Here is a 27,036-nt window from a genome sequence, read left to right on the forward strand (position 1 = left end):
AAAGTGCCACTTGAAGTCAGAATGGCTCTGACCTGGCTACAGCACAGCTATGTGAGATACCTGGGCTTTTTATAAAAGAATCTTATACAAGTTATATACGAACAGTATTAAAACAGCTTTGAAGTCTCTTGGTCTGAGCATAGTCAAGACCCGAGTGGGCAAAACATCTGGTCATTCCCTGTCACCCTGTATGCAATGTCCGTGCTTGTACTAGCTCACCTGATCTCAACAGTGTTGACAAGGAGTTGCAGACATCAGTCTGTGTGCAGCACAGCCTTCCTGGTGCTTTTGGTGTCTTCTCCTATTATACTGGATTGTCCAGCTCAGTTGCCATAAGGAACTGGAGTGTGTAGTCCCAACAGCAGCAGTGTCCTCACTGTCCTCTTCTGCTGCTCATCCATCCATCTCACATCCTATGGATTAAGAAAAATGGAGGATGAGTAGTGATTTTTCTTCTGTTGGAGAGCATGTACATTCCAGTTCTGAAGGTACCTGGAGGCCTAAAGAAGGTGGATGTATCACCTATTAACCATATCCAGCACACAGCAGCAGTCCTCTGGGCTGAAATTGGCAGGTATACCTGTCAGAGAGAGGAAGAAGAGGCAGAACAGGAGTTGACTGATTAGACTTCTGACTTCTACGGCAACAGGAATGCTGTCAGCCCTCATGCTCTGCATTATTCCCATTGCACAACGTTCATGATTTGATGTGGCAAATGGATAAAAAAACGTGAGGAACACGCATTAACCAGAATCCTGTTGTTAAGGTGTGGGGTAGGAGATGCAAAGCAGTGCAAGAGTAATGTGGAGAGCATTAGTGAGCTAATGTGATAATGTTTGGATATGTAAGTGCTCTTGGGTTGGAACTGCTTAACACACTAGGCCAGCTCTGCTGCCAAAGAGCTGTTTGACACCCTCCCTTGTGCTGGCCCTCCCTCTCTTGCCAAAGTGCCTTTATTCCTCTTGTGCTAGGCACTATGACATATATTGGAAGGTCCACCTTCCTCTGGAATGTCAGATTAACTTCTTCCTAGTACAAGCTAATACAGCAAACAAGTAGGTTACGTCCCGTTTTGCAGTGTATCTCTTAAGCCCATCTCAGGAGGGATCGTTCTGCATGTTGAGCACAGTTCAAAGCAACAAAATACTTGTTCTTTCCACAAGCTTTTATTTTTTTTTTTAATTTAAACTTGCCTTTGGAAAGATGTAATGCCATATGAGCACCGTGGAATGTATTAAAGGAAGGGCTTGTTGCTTGCATGATAATTGGTCCTTGAAGTTCTTGGTGCTCCCATTTTCTCCTTTGTTGTAACAGGAGATAATGCTATGTCTTGTCCCCAAGGACAGGAAAGTCTGATAAGGAGGATCACAGAGCTAATTGGGTTAAAGGTGCACTGCAAACACAGAGTTTAGTTATGTAATAACAGGGTTTTTACTTGAAAGCAGATTTTCTTGCTATGAGTAATTTTGTTTCTGGAAATAATTTGCTTGGCACTTAAATCCAAATTCTTTTTTGTTTGCCTTTCCTTCTGAGTGGATGTTCCATGTTGGCCACGAAGGACAAACGGTGAATTTTCATGGCTCCTTCCATGTTCTCATTTGAAATTTGGAAAAGAGTTGCAAAAAATAGAGAAGTAGAGAGTTGGCTTTAGTCCTGGAGGCTACAGGTGAACTATTCAATGACAAAGTGAGGAGGCATGTCAGTGTCAGTGTTGAAGGTGTGTGAAATGTCTACAGGTCGCTGTGCTGTGGTTTTTCATGACATTGGTTTAATACCATAAAATGGTGCTATTTTACTGTTGGATCCCCAGAACAAGAGAGCTCATATACACTTTTTTTTTTTTTTGGGTTTTCATCCTGGCAGATTTGTTGAAACCTGCCTTCAGGCGAGCAGCTAAAAATGTGGAGCTCATCAAGAGCATCAGTCACTTGAGGGCTACATTGCCACATTCTGGGAGACTCAGGAAGAACTGGGATCATGAGTGTTACCGCAGGCCTTAATCCAAGCCCAGTCCCAAGATTTTGTCTGACACCTTCTAGTTTTGATTAATTGGTAAGCTGTGCCAATACTATTTCCGAATGATCTTCACACATTATAACCTGTTTTTAAAGCCTTCTGGAGCAAAAGAAAGACTTCTACTGACTTCAGAAAAATAATTCATCTGCTAACTTTTGGCAGCTGGATAGTATCACCCAGAATAATGCCCAGTACTTCCAGCTCACGGTTCCCTGTGCTAACAGACCAGTGCTCACCAGTGTGCAGAGGGAGCCAGGCTTTCTGCTGTGCTGTGCATGGAACCTGTGTTTGGGCTAGAGGGGGCAGAGTTAGGGTCAGCTAGGGTCTTGTGGGGGAGGCTACATGATTGACTTTGCTCAACACTCAGACGTTTGCCATCCTTGGTCTGCCCGCAACTTCTGTGGCAGGTTCCCTCTCTTAGAAAAGTAGGCATAACTCCCTTGAAGCCTCCTAGAATGCCTCCCAGAATGCCTCCCAGCAGGTCATTTAAGACAAATGGCAACTCCACAGGGGTGTGTCCCGGTCACTGCTGGGTTCCTGGATTTTATAAAATGCATTTCAAAAGGACCTCTGCCGTAGTTCAGTTTTTTATCCATTTTAATCTAACTTTGGCAGCTTACACTCTGCCTTCATCCATTTTTAAATGGTGATTGCCTTGCTCTGCAATACAGCACCTTACACAGTGTAGCTCCTATCTCTTATGTTGTGGTTTTGGTTTCGTTTTCCTCTCCATCCCTCTAAGAACAGTCTTGTACCCTCTACTTCAGATCACATGTTTGGCCCACAATGAACAAAGCATCTGCTTATTCCTCCAAAGCCACAGGATTTTTCTCTAGTTAATATTAATCTCTGTAAATCTCTTCAATCTTTTCTTCTTAGAGTTGTATGTATTTCTACATGTTTCTAATATTCACCTGATTACCATGCTCCTCACTCTATTTCTTCTGTGCTGCTTATTGGCTTTGACAAGAGACAATAAAGGGATGGATAAGTGGGAGAGAGGCAGAAGACAGTGTGATTTTGGATTCTTCATATTTCTCACTAAGGAGACCCACCCGAGGCCACTCCCTTTCTTGAGGACACCAGTAGGTTTTGGTGGTCCCTGCAGTAATTACTCTTTCTGGCTTTTACTACTGTTTTTGCAGTACTGCACATGTATAATTAAGTTTTACTTCTGAACCTCTTCTAGTGCTGTAGTGTCCTGTTCAGAAGGCTTTGTAAGTGCTTCTTGGTTTGGATGATATACTGACTGGGTAATCTCGAATTCTTTGGGGACAGTGGGAGAAGTAAAAAAGAGAAATCTGGAAGCCACGGGCACTCCAACAAGCAATTATTTGTGATTTCAGGCCTTCTACAAGGTAGTTCTGTGACACATTTGTGACTGACTTTCGATACTTGATTTTAGAAGAAGAAACTTCTGTCTTCTAAGTTTGCCACAGGTAAAGGCAAATTACAAGGAGGATTATCCACCCCTGGCAGTTGTCTTCTCAGCTCTTCTGTCCCACCCTGTGGTGCTTTAAAGGTCCTGCTTGCTAATAGTGAGAGCTCAAATTTTGTGTTAAAGCCCCTTGCATCTTCATTTTCTGCATTCTACTCACAAATTCAGTTACAATGGTTTTAAATGCATAAAAGTACAGTTAAGCACCCACCCATTAACATTAACTGACAAATATAGGAAACAGTGGGACTCTGGACACATGCTAGTTCTCATCTGACTCTGAATGTCAAGAAATAACCAAATAACCCTGACACATAGTGTGGGTTTTGTTTGGCTTCTTTGCTCATCTCAAATTATTCAGGCTTTAGCACTGTTGTCAGATCTGATGTATAGCAGAATATCTTAGTGCATTTCAGCTTTTGATGTCTCAACAAAAAGGATTTTTTTTTCTTCTCTGGAAGTCAAAAAACTTGAAGAGTTTCACAGTTTAGGCTTTCTAGGTTTGCCACAACAATTAAAAGTAAATGCAGAGCAGTGGAGATGAAGTGGACTGGACTCTGTGACGAGCCCTTACTTGGTTGATGTAGGATGGTTTCTGGAAGATGTTGTATTTTTCTTTTTAGATGCCAAAGGCTGAGGATGGAGATCTCATGTTAGATGTGACGTATAGATACTGGTGCAGATACTGTTATGGGTATGGGGCATTCTTCTCCATGTGGGAGGGAAAGGGCTGTGTTAGTGCTAGTAAAACCTTGTCAATGTGAACGTGATTCAAGAGCCATTTCTCTAACTGATATGAAGATGGGGCTAACTGGTACCTGGCTGAGTGCAGCTACTATAATTTTGCTAGCTTCAGAAAGGCACTCCTGATTTTATTTTTGAGCAAACGAAGAGAATCAGACCTAATGTACTCAAGGAGGTAGGAAAGGTGCAGGAGGTTGAAACTGAAGTTAAGCATTGTGCTTCGAAGCAGAGTTCAACACTCCAGCAATGACAAGGGTTGGACATTTTGTCTGCTGCAGAGCTGGGGACCTCAATACCTCCAAGAAACATAAGCAGTCCCAGGAGGTGAACTGTTTGGAGAAACCAGACTAGTGCAGCAAACAGTGCTGGAATACCATGAACTCTGGGCGAAGAGCAACTCTTGAACCAAGGTGTTGGTTGTTGTTGCATTTCTCCTAATGGCCATCGCTGGTAACGGCAAATCCTGTTTCTTTTCTTGTGCAGAAGGAGATATTATGATCCCTGCACAGTGTGTAATAAACCAGAAGAGGTGCTCTGCACAGCCTGAAAACCTCTTGCTGGATCAGCACTTAAGTCACTTGTTAGATCAATTCCAAACCCATTGAATTTAACCTAATTAATACTTTATTTGGGTCCAACAATCTTCTCAGTAAACACTGATGTTTGTTTCATTCACAGTGTTCAGAACACAATTGTATTTCTCTTTTTTAACCTTGTCAGATTTTTGTTTCATAACATTCCTGGTATGTAAATGAGAAATTTTTTTAATCTGTTCAATAACATTTTCCATGTGCATAAAGAGTCATGAGAACAAAGATGTTTGCTTTGTGATTGAAGGGTACATGGAGGGGAATCTTTACCATCTGCCACTACGAAATTAGTTTTCAAGGGGGAAATATAAATCCCTCTCATTGGAAGCTATTTTGATCAACTCTAATAGTAATATTTTATGTAGGATATCTCTTCCAGAGCCTAGTAGAATTTACAAGTAAATTCATCTTTCTAATGCTTTGGTAAGAGGAACATCTGTCTCAGACATTGTGAGGATTGAAGCACTAAGAGTTTTTTAGAAATCTCATATTCATCCTGTAATATTTGTCTGGTGCATGTAATCCTAACATACCAATTGCAGCAGTAAATATTTTGCTATAACCAGACATTGAACTCTGAAAGAAACCTCTTTTGCTGCAGCTAATGAAAATGTAATGCCTGGGATCTTATGATGTTTGTGTTCTGCAGGACCAACCTGAGTTTTAAAGAATTTTGAACCAGTAAGACTCAGACTCTGCAACTTCTATGGAATGAAAAAGCTTCAAGCTTTCAACACCTGCCGTAGAAATTTAATAAGGACCCTAATAAATGAGTCGGTTTCAACAAACAATTAACTTAACAACTTCATCTGGAAGTCTTAGAGGCCCCGTTTCATAGGAGGTAACTTGAGAGCAGACTCATATTATATAGTGTAGTTAATGTTTCCTTTAGAAAACCAGAGTTTTTAAGATTTAATATTTCATGTGCTCCAAATTACATCAAATTGGCATATGGTACACAACAAAGCCTTCAACCCCTGTATAGATCAAGCAGAAAATTTATATTAATCTTCTAAGCTGTTTGGGGGTTTCTTAAGCACAAGGAAAATATAGAATTCACAGGAATCCAGAAGCTTGTAAAATGAAGTTTGTGGGCAATTTGGATAAAATTATTCCTTATTCTTTGATTATACCTTTAAAATTCATACTCCTACAAATATGGAGATTTTTACATACAAGTACTGAGTGCTCAGAGAGCAGTGTAGCTGAACTGCACCATATACATGAGAGGAATGTGTTTTCCTATATGTTGTCTTATGTTGTGAGATATTTTTTCATTTCATATAATACAGACTAAGTCTCTGAGGATTCAACGTGTTTAATGTAACTCTGTGTTGAGATGAAACAAAAGTGGAAAATTTAATTGCACTTTTCCCTGCCCTAATTTACACATTTAATCTTCTACTCTCCAGTTATTTTGCTGTCAGTCGCTACCCCCCCCCCCCCAAGTCTCCCTTGCTCACCCCCCTTTTGTTTTTGTTACAGCACACCTTTAATCAGCCTTTCCATGTCAGATGTGTTGCTTGCATGTGCCCTGTCTTTGGTGTTTGCATTCGAACTTTGTCCCACCTGTAGTATTTGAACAGTAGGAGGTCTCCCGGACAAGGATCTGTGCTTCCTTACAGTTGTCAGATACAATATCTGGTATCTGGCATCAACATCCTGTATCTAATGCCTGACCACTTACTGTAACTAATGGCATGGCCTTTATTTGCCTGCAAGAAGTTACTTGCATCTCTCTTCATCGCAAATAAGCAGTTTTAGGTAAAATCAATTTTCTAAGATGTCAGTCTGGCTTGTTTCATAGGCATTGTTTGCAGAGAAAAGAGTATTCAGATTCAATAGTATGTTGCCTAGAAATCAGAAATACCTAGGCTGAGTCACAGTGCAGGAACACTATGAAGCCAAGTTTAAAATCCAGTTCTTGTTTTATTTATTGGCCTGGAGTTCAAAAGTAGATTGTTTAGCGTGTGTTCACTAGAAACTGATTGATTGCTTAACTGTGTGAATGAGGGTTTGGGGGTGAGGAAGGCAGAAGGAGAGGAATTTGCATTTCCCAAGACTTAGGGTGTCTGAACTGTATTCCACTTTGGAGTTAGGCTGTAGTATTTAATTATCATACATTTTCCCATATATTTTTGTTGTGTAATAAGAAATGCCATTTCCTTCAGATCAAAGACTTTGGCAAATGCTGGAATGCCTCCAGAGCCATGCACGTTATGAGCTGGTTCTTTGGCAGCCACTGGTTACTTATGAAGTGAATATGGGCCTCTCAAGCCAAGGGCAGTTAAAGCATCCTTTGTCACAGTTAGGTGGCCAACACCATCATTTCCATCTTGAAAACTTGCTTCTTGTTAATAACTTGTTAATAAGGTATATATTGTATCTATAGAGGTTGTAAATTGTGGTAGAAACAAGGAAGCTGACTTTTGTGCATATTGTAAAACTGGTACTTAGTAAGATGTCCAGAAGGTAAGTTGCAAGTGGATCTAAAAGCCAGCTTGGCCTGTTGTGAAGGTTTTAACGTCATCTGATGATGATATCCTAGATGAAATGCTAATAGGTTTGGAAGCAAATTTAAGTGTCCTTCTGCTTTGCTTTGGGAGTAATATCCATACATGCAAATCAAGCAGTTTTCTGAAGCTATGTAATTACACACTGACAAGTGTTCCACTCGAATCAACTTGCATGTTTCTTAGTTCCTTGATGTGCCCAGCCCCACCGTGGTGTGCCTCAGAGGATTATTCATAACTGGTTCTACAACAACAGAATAAATAGTATTTAGGAGCAAATCAATATTTGCTATCTCAAATTTACTGTTGAATGTAGAGGCTGTTAGGGATTGGCTTCCTGTAGGTGACGCAACAATAATGACCTTTGAGGAGGTTTGAGAGAGGAAGAAATGGCATTAGTAAATGCCTGAGGAATTTCTAGACAGTGCCACACAGGAAAGCAGCTGAACTCCCTTGTGCATTAGCAGCTTAACTTTGAATTCTGCCCAAGTGGTTTTTGAAATAGCTTAGTTTTAGTCTTTGACAAATTAGTTGCCTTTGCCATAAGACTTGACAAAGCGGTGTATCTTTGTGAATATGTATTTGCAGACTTACTAAGGTACAGATATTGGGCCAAATTCTGCCAAATTCCTGTCCTCTAGGACACAGTGTGGGGCAAAGAACTGTGTGGGTTATAGAATAGGTTCATCGCCCTAACAGCACACTTTTTCCTTCTCTAGGGGTTTCTTCCCCTTTAAATTATTGCAGCTAATGCCTGTCAGTGACTTACACGTGCACTTTGATATAAATACTGTGCCTCTGCAATGTCTTCAACCCTTCTGTGAAAAGAAGTTACACTTTAGCTTATTGGAAGAGTATGTAAGACCCAGCTTCTGTGTGGTGGTCAAAATTTCCCTGTGTAATTTTTCTCTTATGTCAAGGTATGAGCTGAATCAAAATGGCAATTCCTAACTTTTACTACCTTCCAGCATTAGATCTTTCAATCCAACCCTCACAGCAGGAATTCTTCTTTTCCAGCATGGTATTTGTGTGCAGGCCAGCTATATGTGGGTGTAATTATTTTATAATGGTGTTATTGCTCTCTAGTTGCCCAGTAAACACAGTGCAGTTTCAGTAAACTATATATACAAGCATAGGAACTTTAGACTTGAATGATTTTCTTCACTTTTATATAATAGTAGGTGTGAAGGAGAAAAAAAGATTTAATTTATAGAAACTGTATAAAGTTTATAGAGTCTCTAAAATTATCTGAAATGAAAAGGTTGTGGAGAAGAGAGGCTGTACTGAAACTGGGAGGTCCACAAAGCTGGAGAAGAATAGCAGTTAAACGCACACATCAGTAAATACCTGTGCTGAATTTTTCCCATTAGCTCTGCCATTGAGCATATGGACTGCATTAGAGGTTTGTCTACCTTAGGGGTTTTATAAACACATTTCCTCCCTTTTCCTCTTCCCGTCCAGTTACTGTTGCTTTAGACTATTACAGAATTAAATAGTGCCCATTCTGGAGTCATCGCTCTTCCTGGAAAGAGGCTCTTTGCCATAGAAATGTTCAGTGATTAATCTCAGAAATCTGTTCATGTATGCAAGTGCTTTCCTGAAAGTGTCTTTTTTTTTTTTTTGGTGTGTGAGCTTCTTGAAGCAGTAATACCAGCTTGGCTCGCCCATCCTTTAAGGCATATGTGCAACTCCTAATTTGCATCATGGCAGAATTTCTGCAGCCAAATTAGGAGCCAATGTATGCTCAGGTTTATGGATGATCTGTAAATAAACACAGCTCTCTTTTGCATCCTTATTTACTGTGAAAATGAAGGTTGTCAAAGTGACTGGTGAAAAATAGGACAAGAAACCAAGCCTCTGATGATACCAGAAAGCTTCTGTGTACCCTCTGTGTTTCCTCTTTGATTTTGGTTGACATTGGAAGTCTGTATATCCAGCCCTTTTGATAAGGTCTCCTTTCCTTCCCAAAGCCTGGCACTGATGCCCACCCAGGCATTCCTGAGCATTTCAGACAAGTTCAAGAGGTGGCCCCATTGCCTGCTGCTAGCTCCTGTGTCTGTTCTGCCATCCCCTTTGCACTAACACCTGTATTTGAACAGAAAGGAGTATATCTGGGAGAAGTTCTGGCTTAACATTAACCTCCGCCCACCTTCAAAGTTTAATTTTAGCAGATTGATTGTGGAAGTTACACCCTGGGTGACCCATAGCACTTCTGTTCAGCCTTGGCTGTGGGAGTGCATGGAAAACCAGTTCTGGGGTCAAGGTGCTGAAGGAAAGGAAGCCCAAAAAATATGTGACACATCTCTCAGTTTGTTGTACTTCGGGATTTGTAGGTGGTAAATGCTGTGGGTGTTTTACAGATACTCTGGAATCCTAATATAATTTACAGTTTCTTTTGTAGAGAGCTGTTTCAAATGTGTGCACATTCTTCTAAGACATTTTAAAAGAAAAGCCAACAGCAATAATTAGTTTGGCATTTTCCATGTTTTCTGAAGCACTTAAGGGGTAATGACTTTTTTTAACCAATCTTATATAAAATCAGGTTTTATGGAATAAGGGGACTTAAAAGTGACAGATGTGCTTCATGCTGAAAGCTCTATTCCAATGCATAAAAATAAGGAAAATAATTATACATATGATTAGAGACTGCTGACCCTTCAGTTAAAATGATCAAAAAGAACAATATTAAAATTTGATTTACAGAAGCTACTGCTTGGCCTATAATCAGTCTGACCAATAAAAACAAACCAGACTTTTACAGAATGTGATTTCCCAGTAGATGGGTTAGCTGTTTTTGTAGAGCTGAAGAAACACAAAATGGTTTTAAAATATATTTGATATACTCTATGAGTAAATTGAAATACAGCATATAACTAGTTTTAATGGTTTTTGTTCATAAATTGCCAGATTTCCTTAATTCAAGTGAAACTTGAGAACCTCTAGAGAATAATTGTCTTTAAAATGAAATATTACTTTCACAGTCTACTTCATTTATATTAAATATATGGTTTACTTTTTTATATTAGAAGGTAAATGAAAGCTGGTCAGTAATATGATTCCCCTTGCACTTTTGCTGTAGTTCACTATGGAAATGGATTCAGGAAATGGCAGATGTGATTAAAAACTCTTCAGCTGGCCTGAGAGCTGTTTGTACAGCACCTAGCATACAGCACTTCTGGCAAGAAACTAGCACTCCTCGTCTTATTGCAATATAAATGAAATGATTCTTCAATCTAGGGACTTGGAATTTTGATTTTAAATGTCCTGGTTAGGAGACTGGGAAGATGAGATTTGATGAGGCTTTTCCATTCATAAGAATGAAGAGAAAATTGTTGTGTTGGTCCTGTTTCCTTGTGCATGCAAGTGACTATATTGGAATCTGCACCAGCCCAATTTGCACAAGGGTGTCAGAGCAATAATCCTGTAAATTCACATAGAAAGGTCAAGCTGCCTGCTCAGAGGGTGACATCACTGGAGAGCTGTGCACAGCACATAAATAAATGTTCACCTCTCAGAAACTGAGCATTAAAGACTGCAAAACTAAGAGAGATTCCTTCCTCCTGCCTTTAAAAATGCATCTAGAAGAGTATAACTCATGTCTGGTCAAAGAAATTGAATAAAACACTGTAGCTCAAACTTATGTCTCCTGGTTTGGAATGTATTTGTTTTATTCATAGGACTCTCATGAATTCTGTTTTGTGTATCAGTTTCTGAAATTTCCTACCAGCTTTCCCTTTTCTGGAAACTTAAGTGCTGTTTTTTGTTTCTGATATTCCTAGTTGAACGGGAAAATGTACAGAAGAGGACCTTTACCAGATGGATAAACCTGCACTTGGGAAAGGTAAGACTGACGGTCTTGATATTGGGATACAAGGATACAGCCATAGACAGATTGCAGTTAACTCCTTTTAAAGGAGGTAAAATTTGGAAACAAAGTTGACTTTAGTGCATGTGGAGACATTTGGAGGAGGATGAGGGAAAGCTAAAGCCTGTTTCTGGCTAAATTAAAATTTGTTTTCAGGCACAATCAATGCTTGGGTAGCTTCAGTTCATCTTAGGTGCATTAAAGTCTTTAATGTTAATGGCTGTTACCATGAGGGTATAATTTTCCCATAGAATGCGCCCACGTAAAATCAAATGTGGTTGAGGCTGCTCTGGTGAGGATGTCTGTGTTCTTCCCTGGACTGCAAGTTTGAACATCTGAGGCATTATGACCAAAGACAGATGTTCTTCAGAACCTGTCTTCATCCCAGATCTGAAGATGGAAAACATTAATTCTTTGTCAGCCATGTTGTGAGGGGCAGTATGATGGGATCTTCACATATCCACTTACATCAGAGAACTAAGTTTTGGACATCCCTTCATATCTTTAAGCTGTAGTTGTTTCTTAATCACAACATAATATGGCTATTAAACCTAATTTACTGTTCTTATTGATAGCAGATCAGTACTAACTCTCCTGAGTGGTCTGTCATGCTGAGAACCTTTTTCCTGCTGTTTTGGTCGAAAAAAGAAAAAAAAAAAGAATCTTAATATTACTGAGACAGTAGTAATGCTTAGTGCAGGATCAAGAAATGAGACCATCTCCCGATCTAGACAAGTCTTAAATTGGACTGGTGTTTGAGCTTCACAATGCTTTAGTATCCATGGCTAAATTTCAAAAAGGACGGACTGGGTCTAAGTTTGAGCCACAAACTAACTATAAGTTTAGCTTCTGTAGTTCTTGGGAAGTGATTGCATTTCAGACACAGTAAAGTAAAGGGATTTTAGAAGAAAGGTATCACGTAAATAGTTGCTTAAGTCCACTATTCTGCAGTGAGTGTTGCTGAAGGCATAAAGGGATCCTCTTAAAACTCACTGGAAAATCAGAATAAGGCTAGCTAGAAATGTTTTGACTAGCAATTGCTCCCAAAGGCCTCTCAGAACGAAGACAGTGTTACGTGATGCCTTCGTGAATCAGGCTCTAGGGCTTTAAACTAACTGCAGTTTTGGAAGTTGTCAGAAAGGGTTGTCAAATATGTGACTGTAGAGGAGGTCTTTGATTTACAGAAGGAATTATATAATGAAAAAGGCTGTAGGGTGCTGTTAATTCTGCTGTGCCAAGCATATGAAGACTTAGAACCTCTGCATGCAGGTCAGCTTTCTCTGGAGTGCATACAAATTTTTTTCCTCTCTGACTCAACAAAGCAAAATGCCTTTCTGGAGAAAGGGCAAAAGTCTTCTGGTATATTAATGTTTTTCCTGGAAGTGGCATAATAAACATACCCATGTAAATAATGAGAGCTTCATCAAAGCTGTCTCTAGTTACAGGTGATTCCCTGAGGACACTCAGTGAGAAAGGTGGCTTCTGCCTTTTTCCTTAAAGAAGCACTTCTTGCAGAGTGGCTTCTTGCTTTCAAAGGCAGCAATGAAGTCTTCTTATACTTCTTCAGGAAACTTACAGTGTGGTGTGTCTGCTTTTGGAGCAGACCATCCCACTTGGGTCATCTTTTGAGAGGATCTGGCTCTGCTGGTCGTGGGATAATTGGGAATAATTTGCACTTCTGAGTTCTGTTTGTTCTTGCCTTAAGTACTGAAAGAATAGAAAAGGTTTGGGTTTGAGGCTTTCAGATAGGTTATTTAATTTTGAAATGAATGATATCTTGCTTTCTTTCATGGAGCATTGTTTAGTACTCTTGGCTAGATTAGGGACCAGTAATGAAAATGTGTGGTCCCAGTTTGCCAAGATTAGTGCTTAATGGAACAGTAGTGTGTTGCCCATCCAAAGATAAAAAGATTGAGCTCTTTAGGGACACGTGAGTGAGTGACACCTGAAGAGAGTGTAATTGCTGCAGCTAAGACTCCCCCTAAGGGCTGAGCTGATTTGGCTGTGTGCCTCATCCAACAGAGCACAAATCATCCACACCTCAGTGAGGTGAGGATGCGGTTCCCCTTGGAGGAGTTTGCTGAGAAGAGACACAATACAAGAAGTTGCTATTTAAAGTACTTAGAAAATAAGGGGAAGCAGAATGGCACACCAGAAACCTTTCAGAGGAGACGGGACATTGTGGTTGGCTGGATCACAGGCTTATTTCTGTATAAAATGGTATTTGCTTCTGGTGGACTTGTTTTAGTCTGAGGGATCAGCACCCAACCCCTGGGTGGTCACTTCTTAGCACAGTTTTTAGTGTTAGATTCTGTTACAGGAAATCTGGAATTAGTCCTTGTCTGATCTCAATTACAATTCTGTATCTCAGTTTTAGCTCCAACATTCCTAGGACAAAATTGCCACTGATGTGAAGAATAGTCAGGTCTTTCTTCCTGCAGGTTATGATTTACTTCTAGTATCTCTGTTTTGTGAAATTCTCCTTCTGACTCTCTGAAATCATGGTGACTTATCAAACAGTACTGCTTTAAAAGCTATTTGGTTTCTTTTCTTCACAGTGCAAGCCCCCTTTGAAAGTGAAAGACTTGTTTATTGATATACAAGATGGCAAAATCTTGATGGCGCTCCTGGAAGTCCTGTCAGGACAAAAGTTGGTACGTAAAGGGAGGGAGAAACCTCCATAGGAATGGAGCTTGGTATGTTATGAGCAACAATATATGGATATGCAAGGAGTAAGGGTGCATTTGGTGCCACATCTTGGGTATAGTAATAAGAATTTCAGTGGCTTTGTTGTAATTTCCTTATGTTACAGGCTGGTGTCCTGAGCTGTAAGATTTCAAGGAAATACATAACAATGAGGTGTAAATGGTGTGTGATCAGTGTTAATGTTCCAACCCAGCAGGGTTTTTAAGACTTTAATACAATAATGCTTACATATTCCATTTGGAGATCACCCAAGTCACATTATCAAGAAAACACATATTTACTGTATTTTCTTTTTCAATCCACCAGTTCAGTTTCTATTTTGTCTGAGATCATTATGACACTCAGTATGTCTGCTGATGCTTGCTGTAGGTGTGAGTTTAGCTCTGGTATCCTGACTCAGTTTTCATTAGTCTTACTAATATGGTCTAAATCAGTAGGGCAAAGGTTCACTAATCAGAACCTTTTTCTCTCCTCCTTTTTTTGTAAGAGCTATGTAAAGTTCCACATGCCAGAAAAGGAACACCCAGTGCAAATATAAAAGCCCAGTTACAGTTGACTTTAATGTTTTCTCTCTCCAGAAATCTTGTCAGCAAGAACTCTCCTCTGTGTGGGTATCACACTTGGGCAAGAGGAGGGGCCCATTTTGCAGCCATGTCACCCCTGCAGATGCACTGGTGATGCTCTGTAGTGACTGAGCACCTGCTTTCTGCAGCAGGAATGGCAGTCACACATTCAGAACCACCTGGTTTTTAATATTCTTGGAGTTTTGTGGAGCTGCAGCAGAAGCAGCGATGTCTCTGTGTGTCTTCACACTGACTGCATTGAGAGCCAGGCTGGAAAGGAATTGAAGGGGGAGATACATCATGGTAAACTGTAGGCTATGCCTACGGTCAGGGAGGAGGTCAGGGAAGGGGAGGTCAGGGAAGGGGGCAAGATCAGCTGGCCAAACTTATTGTTAGGTGTTTCTGTATGCATGTGATAAAAACAGTGTGCCAAAGTGGAATTGCAGGGCAACAGGCATGCAAAATCTGTTTCATTTCTGCCAAAGTGAGGGGTTTTGTGTCCCACCTGCCTGTGCCTGCTATGAAAATTGCTCATGCTTCCTAATTAGGATCATTTATTTAATTCAAGACAAAAAAAAAATCTATTATTATGGATTTTCAGGCAAATATGATCCTGTGACTGAACATGGTTGGGGAATGATTACATAAATAATCAATGTGGCAGGTCCAAGAGAGTGATAACATCTGGAGAGCAGGAAAGCTGGTTGCTAACCCTGTTTTGCTACAATCATGTAGTTGAAGCATTTTACTGCTCACAAAAGATGGCAATAATTTTACATAGGTAGATTTCCCTAGCTTTATTTTGCCTCAGTGCTTGTAGGTTTTTAAGTTTTGTATGACCTGCTGAATAATTCCACCATTTTAAAAACTATGGCTCTTCTTTTATCTAGATGCACGAATACAAATCTTCAACCCATCGCATTTTTCGTTTGAACAACATAGCCAAAGCACTTAAGTTCTTGGAGGACAGTAATGTGAGTATTTCCAAAGGCTGGTCTTAATATTTTTCTCCTGATGTGTGCTGCAAGTTGCAATTGTTGCAACTGTAGTTAGTCAGATATGCTTCATGTTTGTAAGAGGAATGTACCGCTTAAAGAGGCTGTGACTTACCTTTCAGCAGCAAGGCTGAAAAGCCACATAAAAATGCACAACAAGAACACCTATGGAGTCTAAAACAAGGATTATTTGTTCATTTTATATGTGAAAGTTCAATGGGATTAAAGGATCAGGAATGCAATATTAAAAGAAAATAAAAAGAAATGTAGGTAATTTTTATGAGCTGGGTCTTAGTGGCATTACTTCAGTTACACTGAGGGTAGGTGACTTTCTTTTATGGGAAATACTTTGAGTATTACAAATCATGTATTTTTCTGGTAAACTGACTGCTGCAGCAGCTGATAATGAGTCAAAGGCAAGAGAAAATGAAATCTGGGAACATGACATAGATACATAATTCCAGGAATCAAAGCCTTATGGGGATATAACTTCCCTCATAGTCAGTGTGGCAGCACTGCAGAATCACTTCCTAAAGTTACAAGTGACCAAGAGTGATCAGGCCCCATAGCTTGAAATTATTCATTCCTTTTTTTTATTTCTCCCAATGTGGGTTTATTCCAAAGCCTTACCGAAATGGCCTGTATATTGAAAACTCTCTGCTCTTGGAGAATGTTGAGAAGTAATGGGGCCAAGAGAAATCCCAGTCATGTAACAACTCATATACATGGTATACCTAGATCTTCCAGAAAGAGAAAATGAGCTATTTCCTATAAAGGACTGCAGTAAGGTTTATCTTAATGGGTGAGGGGGGATGGAGTGTGTGCATAGGAGTAGAACCCTGCCTCGCATGGAATGCCCAAACAAAACTGATGCCACTTTGCTGCTTCCCTGCACTGAGCCTTAACTCTTGCTCCAGAGATCCTGCAGGAGAGTTGCTGAAGACCCCAGTGCAGGAATGAGCATGATGTGAGGTCTTAGTGCATCTCTTATGACCTCTGAGATGTGGGAGGTTTAACATCCTTTGCCTTTTTCCTCAGGAGGGTATGTGAAAAGTCAAGAAGTAGTCCAGTAACTTCCAAGTGTTCCAGTCTCCCTATGGAAAATCCATCAGTGGAGGCTGATCTGGCCCTAAATGTGTCCTGCTATAGAACTCTGAAAACATATTTTACATATTCACATATTTTTTAACAGTTTCCCAGTTGATGCTTTCTACCCATATCCAGCTAAGACCCACTGGCAGATGAGATTTTTTTTTCTCTCTGTTGGTACTAGTACGTTGCAGAGCTGCAGCTGAAGCATGTCTGGTTGTCAGGACCTCACCAGGGGATAACCTAGAACCTCAGTGAGCAAGGCCAGCAGGCAAGAGGAGCCTAGAGCACAGGTGGCCTTTTAATTAGTAGTGCTGAACCTCCTTTTCTATGGATTTCTTGTTCCCTTAAAAGTAAGCAGCCAATATCTTCGTATTGCTGCTGGGTAATACCAGCAGCTGATATTACCAGCTGGGTATTTCTGTGGAGCTGAGTGACAAGCGTAAGCAGCAGTAAGAGGACAGAGCTCACACCGAGCAGTCTAATGATAAAGGCCACTTGCTCCCCATTGTGGAGAAAGTGCTATTCAAATGCACCAAGTCTTAAAGGTTTTCCCATGCCAAATACTTTGGAGCTGGCAAGAAATCTGAGCCTTGAAATATGACAGCTAGAGGTGTCTTCTTGCTAAGATTGAAAATGTTGTGCAAACCACTAGATAAAAAGTTATTTTGCTTTCCTTTTTTCAGCTTAACCAAACCGGTTAGTGAAGGGTGGTGATGAAAGTGTTGGCAAAATGCCTTGGCTGCCAAGAGCTTCAGGGTTAGATATTAAACCACAGTAGAACCTGTCAGCATACGCTTCTGTGGAGCTGGGGCAGCAGGGCAAAGCACTGCTGAGTGATTCGCCATGTCCGGGATTTCTCCGAGATGAATGGGCTGTATGCTGGGCTTTAACTCAGTCTGGGTGCCTTGTGCAGTACTGACAGCTTCCTTGTTTCCTCCCTCCCCTGTGACCTTTGCCAAAACAAGTCTGTGTTGTCTAAGAGAATAACATCCTGGTGTTATCAGCTGGAAAAAACCTCTGTGGGAAAGTCTAGAGTTTGCTTGGATTAGGCAACCCTATCCTTTGCTCGCTGATTTAATTGGAACTCTGTGACAAGCTGTGTAAGGTGGGATAAGCAAGGAGGAACAAGATGTATAGCAAAAAAGAAGTAAGCAGATCTTACTAGGATTTTAAATTTTTGTATGAGAAGTGAGAAAGATGAATGGGATCCACTGGAGTGGGCCCTGTCTTCTTCCATTTTTATACGGAGGAAATGCATTTGTGGTCCCAGGAATGCAGAACTGGGTTCACTTTTGTACTGCAGACTATGCTGGGGCATTCAGATAGGAGTTCCAGAAGCAGGGTGCTTGTCATCAGGGAAAATTATCCTTAACACAAGATTTCAGTATTGCTTTCTGGCCAGCCAGTCAGTGGCAGAAGTGCTGTGGACATATCCAGTAGTCTCAGTGCATTTTTTGCATATACTTTGCTTTTTTGAATTTGGCTCTGGATTTATTTTCTCTTTTACAGGTAAAGCTTGTTAGCATTGATGCAGCAGAAATAGCAGATGGAAATTCCTCTCTGGTTCTTGGACTAATATGGAATATAATCTTGTTTTTTCAGGTAATAAAATTTGAATACTTTACTCATAAGTGAACAGTCTTCATGGTATCAATCAATTCCAGCTGAATACTGATTTTTAAATTGATTTTTAGTCCTAAAGAACATAATTAATCATAGTAAACCTGAGCTTTACCCTCCCAATATACACTAATTTTATACTTGCAGCTGCTTTCATTTTACTTCATTGGACCTATTTTGGTGTAAATTGGAGACAATTTAAACCCTCATTTGACTTGGACCTGAATTAGAGCTTCAGATTACTACTTTGCTTTCTCTCCTTGCCTTCTCAGGGTTCTGTTCCAGATTCCCTGGATCTGAACCAATGTCCTGGGTTTGGTTCCAGGTCACAGTTTATTTTCAATAACCTTTTCTGGATTTGGTCCAATGCGATGGGAAATTCCATTTAGAATCACTGATCTCTGGAGACTTACTCGACATGGCAAAAATTCACAACTGATGAATGAAAGATCTCGAAGGGCCAGGAAGTGAAAAAACTGATTTGAGCCAGAAAATTGATTTAGCCCCAGACTTAGATTAAAACTGTGCCCTAATCTACACATAGTTTGAAAATTACCTTCTAAACAATACCAAATTCTAATGGACAGAGAGAGAGATGGAGAGAGGGTTCTGCAACTCTTGTACGACTGTGAGGCCCTTTCATTCTCTTGAACTCATTTAAAAAATGGCTGTAAGGTTAAAAAAATGATCTTGAATTTGCACAGAGGCTTCTCTTTCTCTCCCTGGCTGAGCTCCTCGGGCTGAGCAGTGCTGCACAGAACCGGTTCAGCCAGGCAGACTTGCGGGCAGAGATGCTGCGACCAGGATCTGTCACCCTGGCAGCAGAGGGCACAGGGGACCCAAAAGCAGCAGAGTGGATAATTTGGACTCAAATGCCAGTGCTGACCAAGGACAGGAGTCCTGCTGCAAGTCACTACTTTTTGACTAAAAATATATCACGCAAGCAACTCCTGTGAAGAGAACCATTTCAGTTAAACTAACTTTTCTTTCAAGGACATGTTTCTTTGCTTTTTGTTTAATAGGAATTTCCACAGTTCAGCCTGAACAGTACCCTGCCCTTTCTGTTGCCTGGGGCTGCCAGCTGGGCTGCTGCTGACTGTCATGCCTGTGCAATACAAGCCAAGAGTTAAAATGGACAGGACTCTAATTACCTCTTAAAATTCAGTTACGGCATTGATCTCTTTAAAGTTTGCATATAAACAAGAGCACCATGCAGCCCATGATAAAGCAGAGCACTGTGTGTTTTGCCTTTTATTACAGATTAAGGAGCTGACAGGCAACCTCAACAGGAACTCCTCCTCCTCCAGCCTGTCCTCTGGGCCCAGTGGTCCAGAGTCAGACACATCCCCCAGCACTCCCAGCGTGGAGAGAAACATGTCTATTACAGTGAAGGATCAGCGGAAAGCCATCAGGGCCCTTCTAATCTGGGTTCAGAGGAAAACCAGAAAGTAAGCTAGCAAACTCTTGTATAAAACTGTGTCTTGCCACCTGCCCTTTTGAAGCTGAGTCTCTTTTCTCTATCCTGCCCCGTGGGTCTGTTACTGTGTGCTGTGGCTTCTTCTGCTTTCAAAGTTTGCAAGTGCAGGGTCTCTGCAGGGGGTGTTTGAGTACGGCCATGTGTCTACAGCAGCTGTCTGACCTTGAAGCCCGCTGCTGGCTTCATAGTTTGAGTGTTAAATGTTAACTTGCAATAACCTTCTTGATGCTGTTTAAAACAGGAGCATTCCCACCTCCCCATACCCCTGGCTTTCCTGCAGTCTGTTCAATATCTTTTGCTAATTAAAGGCTAGGTGTAACCAAGGGATGAACTGAAAAAATAAATGTATTGAAAGACTTTATCAACAGCCTTTTAAATTAAGCAACAGCCCTGAGGAAGCTTCTCTGCGTGCTGCAGAGTGCCTTGAAGGACAGAGACCCTACTAGACCTCCTCATTCCTCAGAACTCAAGGGGGAAGGTGGTGAAACTTAAGTCACTTCTCTCAAACTTGTAAAATTTGAGTCCATTTCCATTGCACAACACATCTCTCCTCTTTAATAAAAAAGTGGTTGTTTTGCCAAAGCATTTTGTCTAGTAATGCTTTATCCTGGCAGAGTTACTGTCACGTTAAAAAACTGTAGTGTAAGATATCTGGTGCACATGCAAATGCTTGGACTGTATTTTATATGTGTTGTTATCTGAAGCAGTGACTGGCAGAGAGTTTTAAAGAGGGCATGGGTCAAAGTTACTTATACAGGTTGGTTATATGAATATTTGGCATTTTTATCTGTTGATTTGTATGTCCAAATCTGCCTTTGGACACAAATTTCTGTATCTAGTGTTGAAGACAGAAATTTCAATCTTAAATGCTTGGTCCTGTGGACATCATTCCTTGGTTCTCTCCAGTGAAGCTAAGGGTGCTTGTTGTTCCATTGAGATCCATAGTTCACTGCTGCCAGCACAGACCATAAAGGAGGCATGGTTTTAGTCCCAAAATAATGCTCATATCATCATTAACAGGGAGGTGATACAAGGAAAGTGAGGACCTGAGAAGTAAAGGCCATAGTCTTTTCAGCCCAGTCAAAGAGTACAAATCGAAAACATCTAACAGGAGAAAATTGTTCTTGCAACTGCACTGTTAAAAACATAATAGCATCACTATAATACTGCTATCCCATGATCTCTGCAGAATTTTCTATTCTGGGGCTGTATTTCATTGCAAGTTTTCGCTCCAAAACTTTGGACATAAACTTGTGGTTTCTGGATATGCTGACATCATTTGCATTTGGCAAATTTTCTGCTATAGAAGGCCAAATACACAGGAATGTGAATCATTTATGCTTATTTGTTTAAATATTTAAATCTTGGCAGTTTTCCCAAGCTATGGCATTAAAATGCTGGAGAGCAACAGAAACGGGAATCACAGAGACATTTGGTTTTGTGAATGTTAATTGTGGTTGCTGAATTCTTGAGGGCTTTGTTTTTACTAACTACTTCCTACAAGCAGGTTCAGTCAGCTGTTAGCCACACCAATCCAGTTTGTGAATCTGTGTGTTTTCTGGATGTATTTGTGCATTTTGAAATCCAAAAGTATCTCAAATGTGACAAGTACAACTCAGCAACCTTCTGTTTTAACTTTTCGGAGTCTTTGAAAATTGTTATGCCTTTACTTTGGATTTTGTATCACGACCACCCCCGTAAGCTGTATGTCATTCTGTTTAGGTACGGTGTTGCAGTTCAGGACTTTACCAGCAGTTGGAGGAGTGGCCTTGCTTTCTTAGCCATCATAAAAGCCATAGACTGCACTTTGGTAGACATGAAGCAAGCACTGGAGAAATCAGCACGAGAAAACCTGGAGGATGCTTTCAGCATAGCACAGAATAAGCTGGGTGTTCCTCGGCTCCTCGAACCAGAAGGTAAAACGCCTACACCAGCTCTGTTGGGTAACATTCAAACTATAATGAATTCATGAATAGTGCATTGTGATACCTACCAAAAACCTCCCAGTGATTAGGCTGTTGATGTGATCAGTGTGTTGATCTTACTGATTAGAAAAATAGAAATTAATTGGTCAGCAGCTTGTAGCTGTATGCTGTCAGTCATATTTGTAAGCTGCTTGGGGGCAGAGATCTTACCATGGTTTTAGCTATGTACACTGGCCCTGGTTCACGTTTAGATGCTATGTGACATCTGCATTACTAGGGGGCATTAATTGTTGTGCTGAGGGGTGTCTCAGTGCATTAGCACTGTTTGGTAACACCTCAGCATGGAGAGACTAAATGAAGTGTGCAAGGCATGATGAAGTGTGCAAGGCTGCCGTACCGGGAAACTGAATGGATACCTGTTCAAATGCATTTGCATCTCCCAATTTTCACTTTACAATGCATATACACACACACATATTTGTATATTTAAATACAAACATATGTGTGTGTATATAAATATATGTATGTAAGTGGATTTCTTGTAGTGCTTTTTACTGAACTCTACTAGACAGGTGTTAGGCCTTGATGCTATGACTCAAAACCCAATTGCATTTTCGTGGGTCACATGTCAGAAGACTGGGTCATCCTGTCACAAATAAGCCTCTGTATTGTCACTGAACAACACTCAACTGTCTAGTGACAACAACATAAATGACAGTACAAAGGTGGATGAAAAGGGACCCTGATTGGGATTTGGTATGTGTTTGGAAATAGGAAAAAACATGTGAACAAGATGTTGAGAACTCTATCGAGTGCCATCAACAGTGGAGAGCATTTATCTTATCTGTCAGAAAAAGAGAAGTGTTTGTTAGCTGTTAATTCTCTCACCACAAAGGCAGGATAAATGTCTGACGATCTGTTCCTCTGCAAGTGTTTTAAAGCCATGTGTGCTCAAGGCCCTTTTGTCTGTCTCCACAGATATCATGGTGGAATCACCTGATGAACAGTCAATCGTCACATACGTGGCACAATTTCTGGAGCACTTCCCAGAGCTGGAAGGGGTATGTGTTTTCTCCTATATCACATTTCTTTAATTTGCTTTGGTGTACTTAATAAAGTCAGATATTTATTTTCTACGTTTCTTTCTAAGCTATTTAAAATAACAAACTCATATTCAATTTTTTGCATTTTTGTTAAATCTAGTGAAATAGGCTTTCGTTGGTGAGTGCTAAAATGCTTTAGGTAGAATTGTGCTTTTAAACATTTACATCCAATTGTAACTTTCAGAGATTAGGACTGGTTTCACAGGACGCTACCACTTTGCTGTATTTGTCTTAAATAAGGCTGAAATTTATCTGTTCACCTATGATGATTCATTGGACTTTGAATTTAATTTTGAATTCTATCTTCTCAAGTTTGAGGGCCATGATCGATCTGAATTTAGCAGGTATGAGACACAAGATACCAGAGGCTGAATCTTGTCAATACAACAGTCAAAAGCACTCACTGTAAGCATGAAATAAACTGCAGCTTAAACAACTAGTACTTTAATGCAAAAATAAAGAGTTGAGGATTAAGTGGGGCCTGACAGTGCCAGGGATTGCCAAAGATCTTTTGCAGAAACAGGCATTTCTCAGCTGCAGGTTCCAGTTGGGATATATTTTGTATCTGATAAAATTGGTGGGCATTACTAAAGTCGTTGGAATTAAAATTATTATAATAATCTAGTTGTTATTATTAAATTAGATGAGCAGTAAGATCTGCTGACATTAAGACTTGTTGGCATTTTAATGGACATAGAAAAAACCTGCCTTTCTTTTAATACAGTCTGTTGGAGTGAAATAATCTAATATATCAATACATTTCACAGTGGATTTATTGGAGTTGTTAGATTTATGTTATTCCTTGGGTTTGGGATTATGTCAAAAAGCCATCAGTTGTCTCCACAGGTGCAGCAGGGAGAAATGAATACATTAACAACTGAGGATTAGGCTTGTCTGCATTCTGATCTTCCTGTACAAGTGGCTTCTTGACATTGAGCTTTTTCAAGGCACTTGACTTGCCAAATCAGTTTTCCTACTTTCAAAATAAATGAGTCATTAATTGGCCATTTACAAGGTAATGGGGTGATGGGCTAGGTAGTTATTCTTTCTATAGTGTTTGGGAAATGTAAAATGGTATTTGAGGTAGGATTTATTATTTAATGGTGTATCATCACTTATAGGAAGACTTTACAGATCCTGACAAGGAGCTTCCAATTGAGTCCACATATGTCCACATCAAAGACACACCGTCAGAAAAGGAAGGCAAAATCTTGATTTTAAGTGAAAGTGAAGAAAACATGTATACTGTTAATCACGAGAGGAGTCATCCTGCTCCTCCAAAGGTCCATATTCATGACATCCCTGAGAGAATCCCCTCAGAAACCGCTGCTGAAAATTGTAATGGGAAACTGAGTCAAGTGTTAGGTGACTCACAGGAAACATCTGAAGAAGAGCCTCAGAGGCCTACCTCACTGAAAATCACAGGATCTGTCAGTTTTGAATCCAGTTCCTCTTGGGAGGTTCTAAGTGATAAATTCATGTCAGGTGAAGGGGGCATCTCTGATGATCAACTGAAACAGAACAATGACCTTTCTCCAACTGTTCTGACAGATCAGAAAAATTCTGTCGACTCTTTTGAAGAATACTCTGAGGAATTAACTAAAGAAACCCCTACTGAATATGACAACGAAACTAAGAGCCTTTCAGCCAATACTTCTTCTTTGAGTCCATTATCCTGGACTTCAGGTATACTTACAGATGATTCTATTAATAAAGTAGAAGAGAGCAAACCCCAATCTTCAGTTCTTTTACCAGAAGACACCTCAAAACAAGAAGATACACATAAGTACGTTCTTCATCTTCTAAATGAGGAAATACAGAAACATCCAGAAGATGAACATACAAAGGAATCACCTGTCTTCGAGACAATAGAACCAAGCCCTTGTTCACTGAATAGTTCTAATCTCGAAAGCCAAGAACTGTCTACACAGCATGAAACATCTGATGAGTCTCTCTCAGATGTACCTAAAACTCCAGATGACCTGGACAGCTGTGATGAAGTTGAGTCTGCAGCTCAAGTGTTGCCCAGTTCTTCCAAAGTATCCGTAATACCCCATGATCTCTTTTATTATCCACATTATAATGTCCCTATATCAGCAGTTCTGAATGCTTACCTGGAGCCTTGTATCGAAGGTTATGACACTGGAAATGACAAAGCTTCTTCTGAAACAGTAACAGGTGTTTTACCTGACAAGAGCTTACCAGAACAAAACTACAAGGAAGATGCTCCAGAGCCAGACTTAGACAATAAGCTAAGCACCCCTCCATTAGAAACAGATACTGAGAACAGTGAGGAGGAAACTACAAATATTAATAGTCACATGAATTATTCCAATGAAAAAGAAGTGCCATTAATAGTAGAAGAGTTAGAAATTGAAGAAGATGGCAATAAGGCCACCAACGATCAAGATTCCACTATTCCACAACATCTTGAGGTATTTTTTTTTTTTATTACCAGCATTTCTTTGTGGGGGATTAGCATCTGACCTCAGAGGTTTTCATTTGCTTTCATTTTGCAGTGTTTGGGAGAAATGTTTAAAATATACTTTGTTTCCTGTCCCGTAACACTGTTTGCCACAGCCCCCTACTGGAATGAATGGAATTGCAGATCCCTGAGAAGATCTGGCATTAAGAGAGAAAATAAGCCCTGTTAATAGTACAGCAAAAATGTGAATTTTTATTATGTTTTAAAATAGTTTGAGGCTTCTCTGTAATCCCTAGGCATAAAAGATTACCTTTGAGGCTTCTCTGTAATCCCTAGGCATAAAAGATTACCAGAGAAGGTATTTTTAATAATTTGTAATGAGATGAAGAGAAAGTAGTATAGCTTATAAAGAAAGGATAAAGGCAATGACAATTTTTATCTGAATCCAAATAAGTTTGCCTACAAAAGCTTAAAAAAGCAATTTGAGTAGGCTTGTCAAAATGAAGGCTTGTCTACACTGGAGGAGGAGAAAGAGGGGGAGATTTTTGGGGTATTTGGTTTAGACAGTTTGCTCCTGTATCTCTTCTTGCAGACACCAATTTTGAAGTGCCTTACAAGTTTTCCAGTGGAGTAATTTTTGACAGTGTTTTTCAGGAGTGAGTGTCCATTTAATGCTGCTCTATATGTTGATTGGACAAGTTGCTTCAGCATGTTTTTGTCTTGACACTTACTATAGTAATGAAGTCACTTTGCTTTTAGCTTGAAAGACTAATTTGGGATAGATTTAAAAAAGTCTTGTGGATTGCTTCGAAGCCCCATGTCATGTCATGGCTTCTTAATAGAAAGAACTGACAATTGTCAGTATGATGATTGTATGTTGCACTGGTGATACTTTATAGCTCAATGTATCCAGAAAGATTTTCAAGAAATTTATTGCTTTTTTTATTCTCTTCAGTGAGGCTTTCAGTCTCATACTACTTGCAATATAGCATCTGAATAGGCTACACCACTAAGGTATTTGGAAGGGTGGAGAATCAGTCTTGTTGCCTAATGCAAAATGTTTCTTAACTTCAACAGGCCATAGTAGAACCTCTAGAGGATTTATCAATAGCTATAAAGACACCAGAAGAAAGTAGTAATAGGGAGGAGGAAGGGGAAAATATGATCAAAGAAGATTTGCAGATCTCAGAAGTTGCCACTACTACTCTATCACAAGATAACCTGCAAGAAATTGCTGAATGCCAGGAATTTACCAGGTATTTCACATTAACTTTCTCTTAAATACACCTGACTGGTCTTTGGAAATGTACCCTGTCCATTGGATATTTCTTGTAGTCTTCTTTTAGGAACAGTGTACTGGAACTCATTGGCTTCTTCCTGTGTTTCTCTTCTTCCTGTGCTTCTCTTAAACATACCGGGTGATTCAGTGCCAATGGAACTTGATTTGACTGTGCTATACACTTTGCTACATGGAGCCCAATTGGAACCCCAGTGCATTTTGAACATGGCAGTGTTATAACTGCTTTTCCAACAGAAAGAGTATTTTGTAAGGTAGATGAAATAATCCATGTGCATTGTGACACTGTATGGAAGCATGACACCGATTCATTCCAACAGATATTTTTTGAGTGTTTTCTTCTGATTATGATCAAGTAAATGAGGTTGTGGAGAGAAAATAAGATGAAGAACTCATGGGTTGAGATAAAGGCATTTTAATGATAAAAAAGCGAAGGCCATGTGTGGAAGAAAATTAGAAGACCCCAAAAAATAAGAATTATTTTTTCTCTACTTCCCATCAGCAGGTGATGTCCAGCCACTTCCTGGGAAGCAGAGTGTAGTGGTTGCTTCAGAAGACAGATATAATAACAAGTATGAGTGTCCTTTGGTCAGTTTGGGTCAGCTGTCCTGGCTGTGTCCCCTCCTAACCTCTTGCCCAGCCTCAGACCACTGGCCTGTAGGGTGGG

General features: G+C 40.1%; 1 protein-coding gene across 1 annotated transcript in view; it reads left to right on the forward strand.

Annotated features, from left to right (window-relative positions):
* The window catches only part of CLMN (calmin), a 70,914-nt gene that overhangs the window by 39,750 nt on the left and 4,128 nt on the right, over positions 1-27,036 (forward strand). Inside the window, exons 2-10 of the mRNA XM_051806436.1 lie at positions 11,081-11,142; positions 13,725-13,820; positions 15,326-15,409; positions 18,032-18,124; positions 19,403-19,590; positions 21,342-21,535; positions 22,523-22,605; positions 23,769-25,082; positions 26,150-26,328. Coding sequence (XP_051662396.1) covers positions 11,081-11,142; positions 13,725-13,820; positions 15,326-15,409; positions 18,032-18,124; positions 19,403-19,590; positions 21,342-21,535; positions 22,523-22,605; positions 23,769-25,082; positions 26,150-26,328 — 2,293 coding nt within the window. The remainder of the gene's footprint in view (positions 1-11,080; positions 11,143-13,724; positions 13,821-15,325; positions 15,410-18,031; positions 18,125-19,402; positions 19,591-21,341; positions 21,536-22,522; positions 22,606-23,768; positions 25,083-26,149; positions 26,329-27,036) is intronic.

This window comes from Manacus candei, unplaced genomic scaffold, assembly GCF_025592945.1.
Source record: "Manacus candei isolate 608988 ecotype Guabito, Panama unplaced genomic scaffold, ASM2559294v1 h1tg000067l, whole genome shotgun sequence".
In the NCBI taxonomy this organism is placed as follows: Eukaryota; Metazoa; Chordata; class Aves; order Passeriformes; family Pipridae; genus Manacus; species Manacus candei.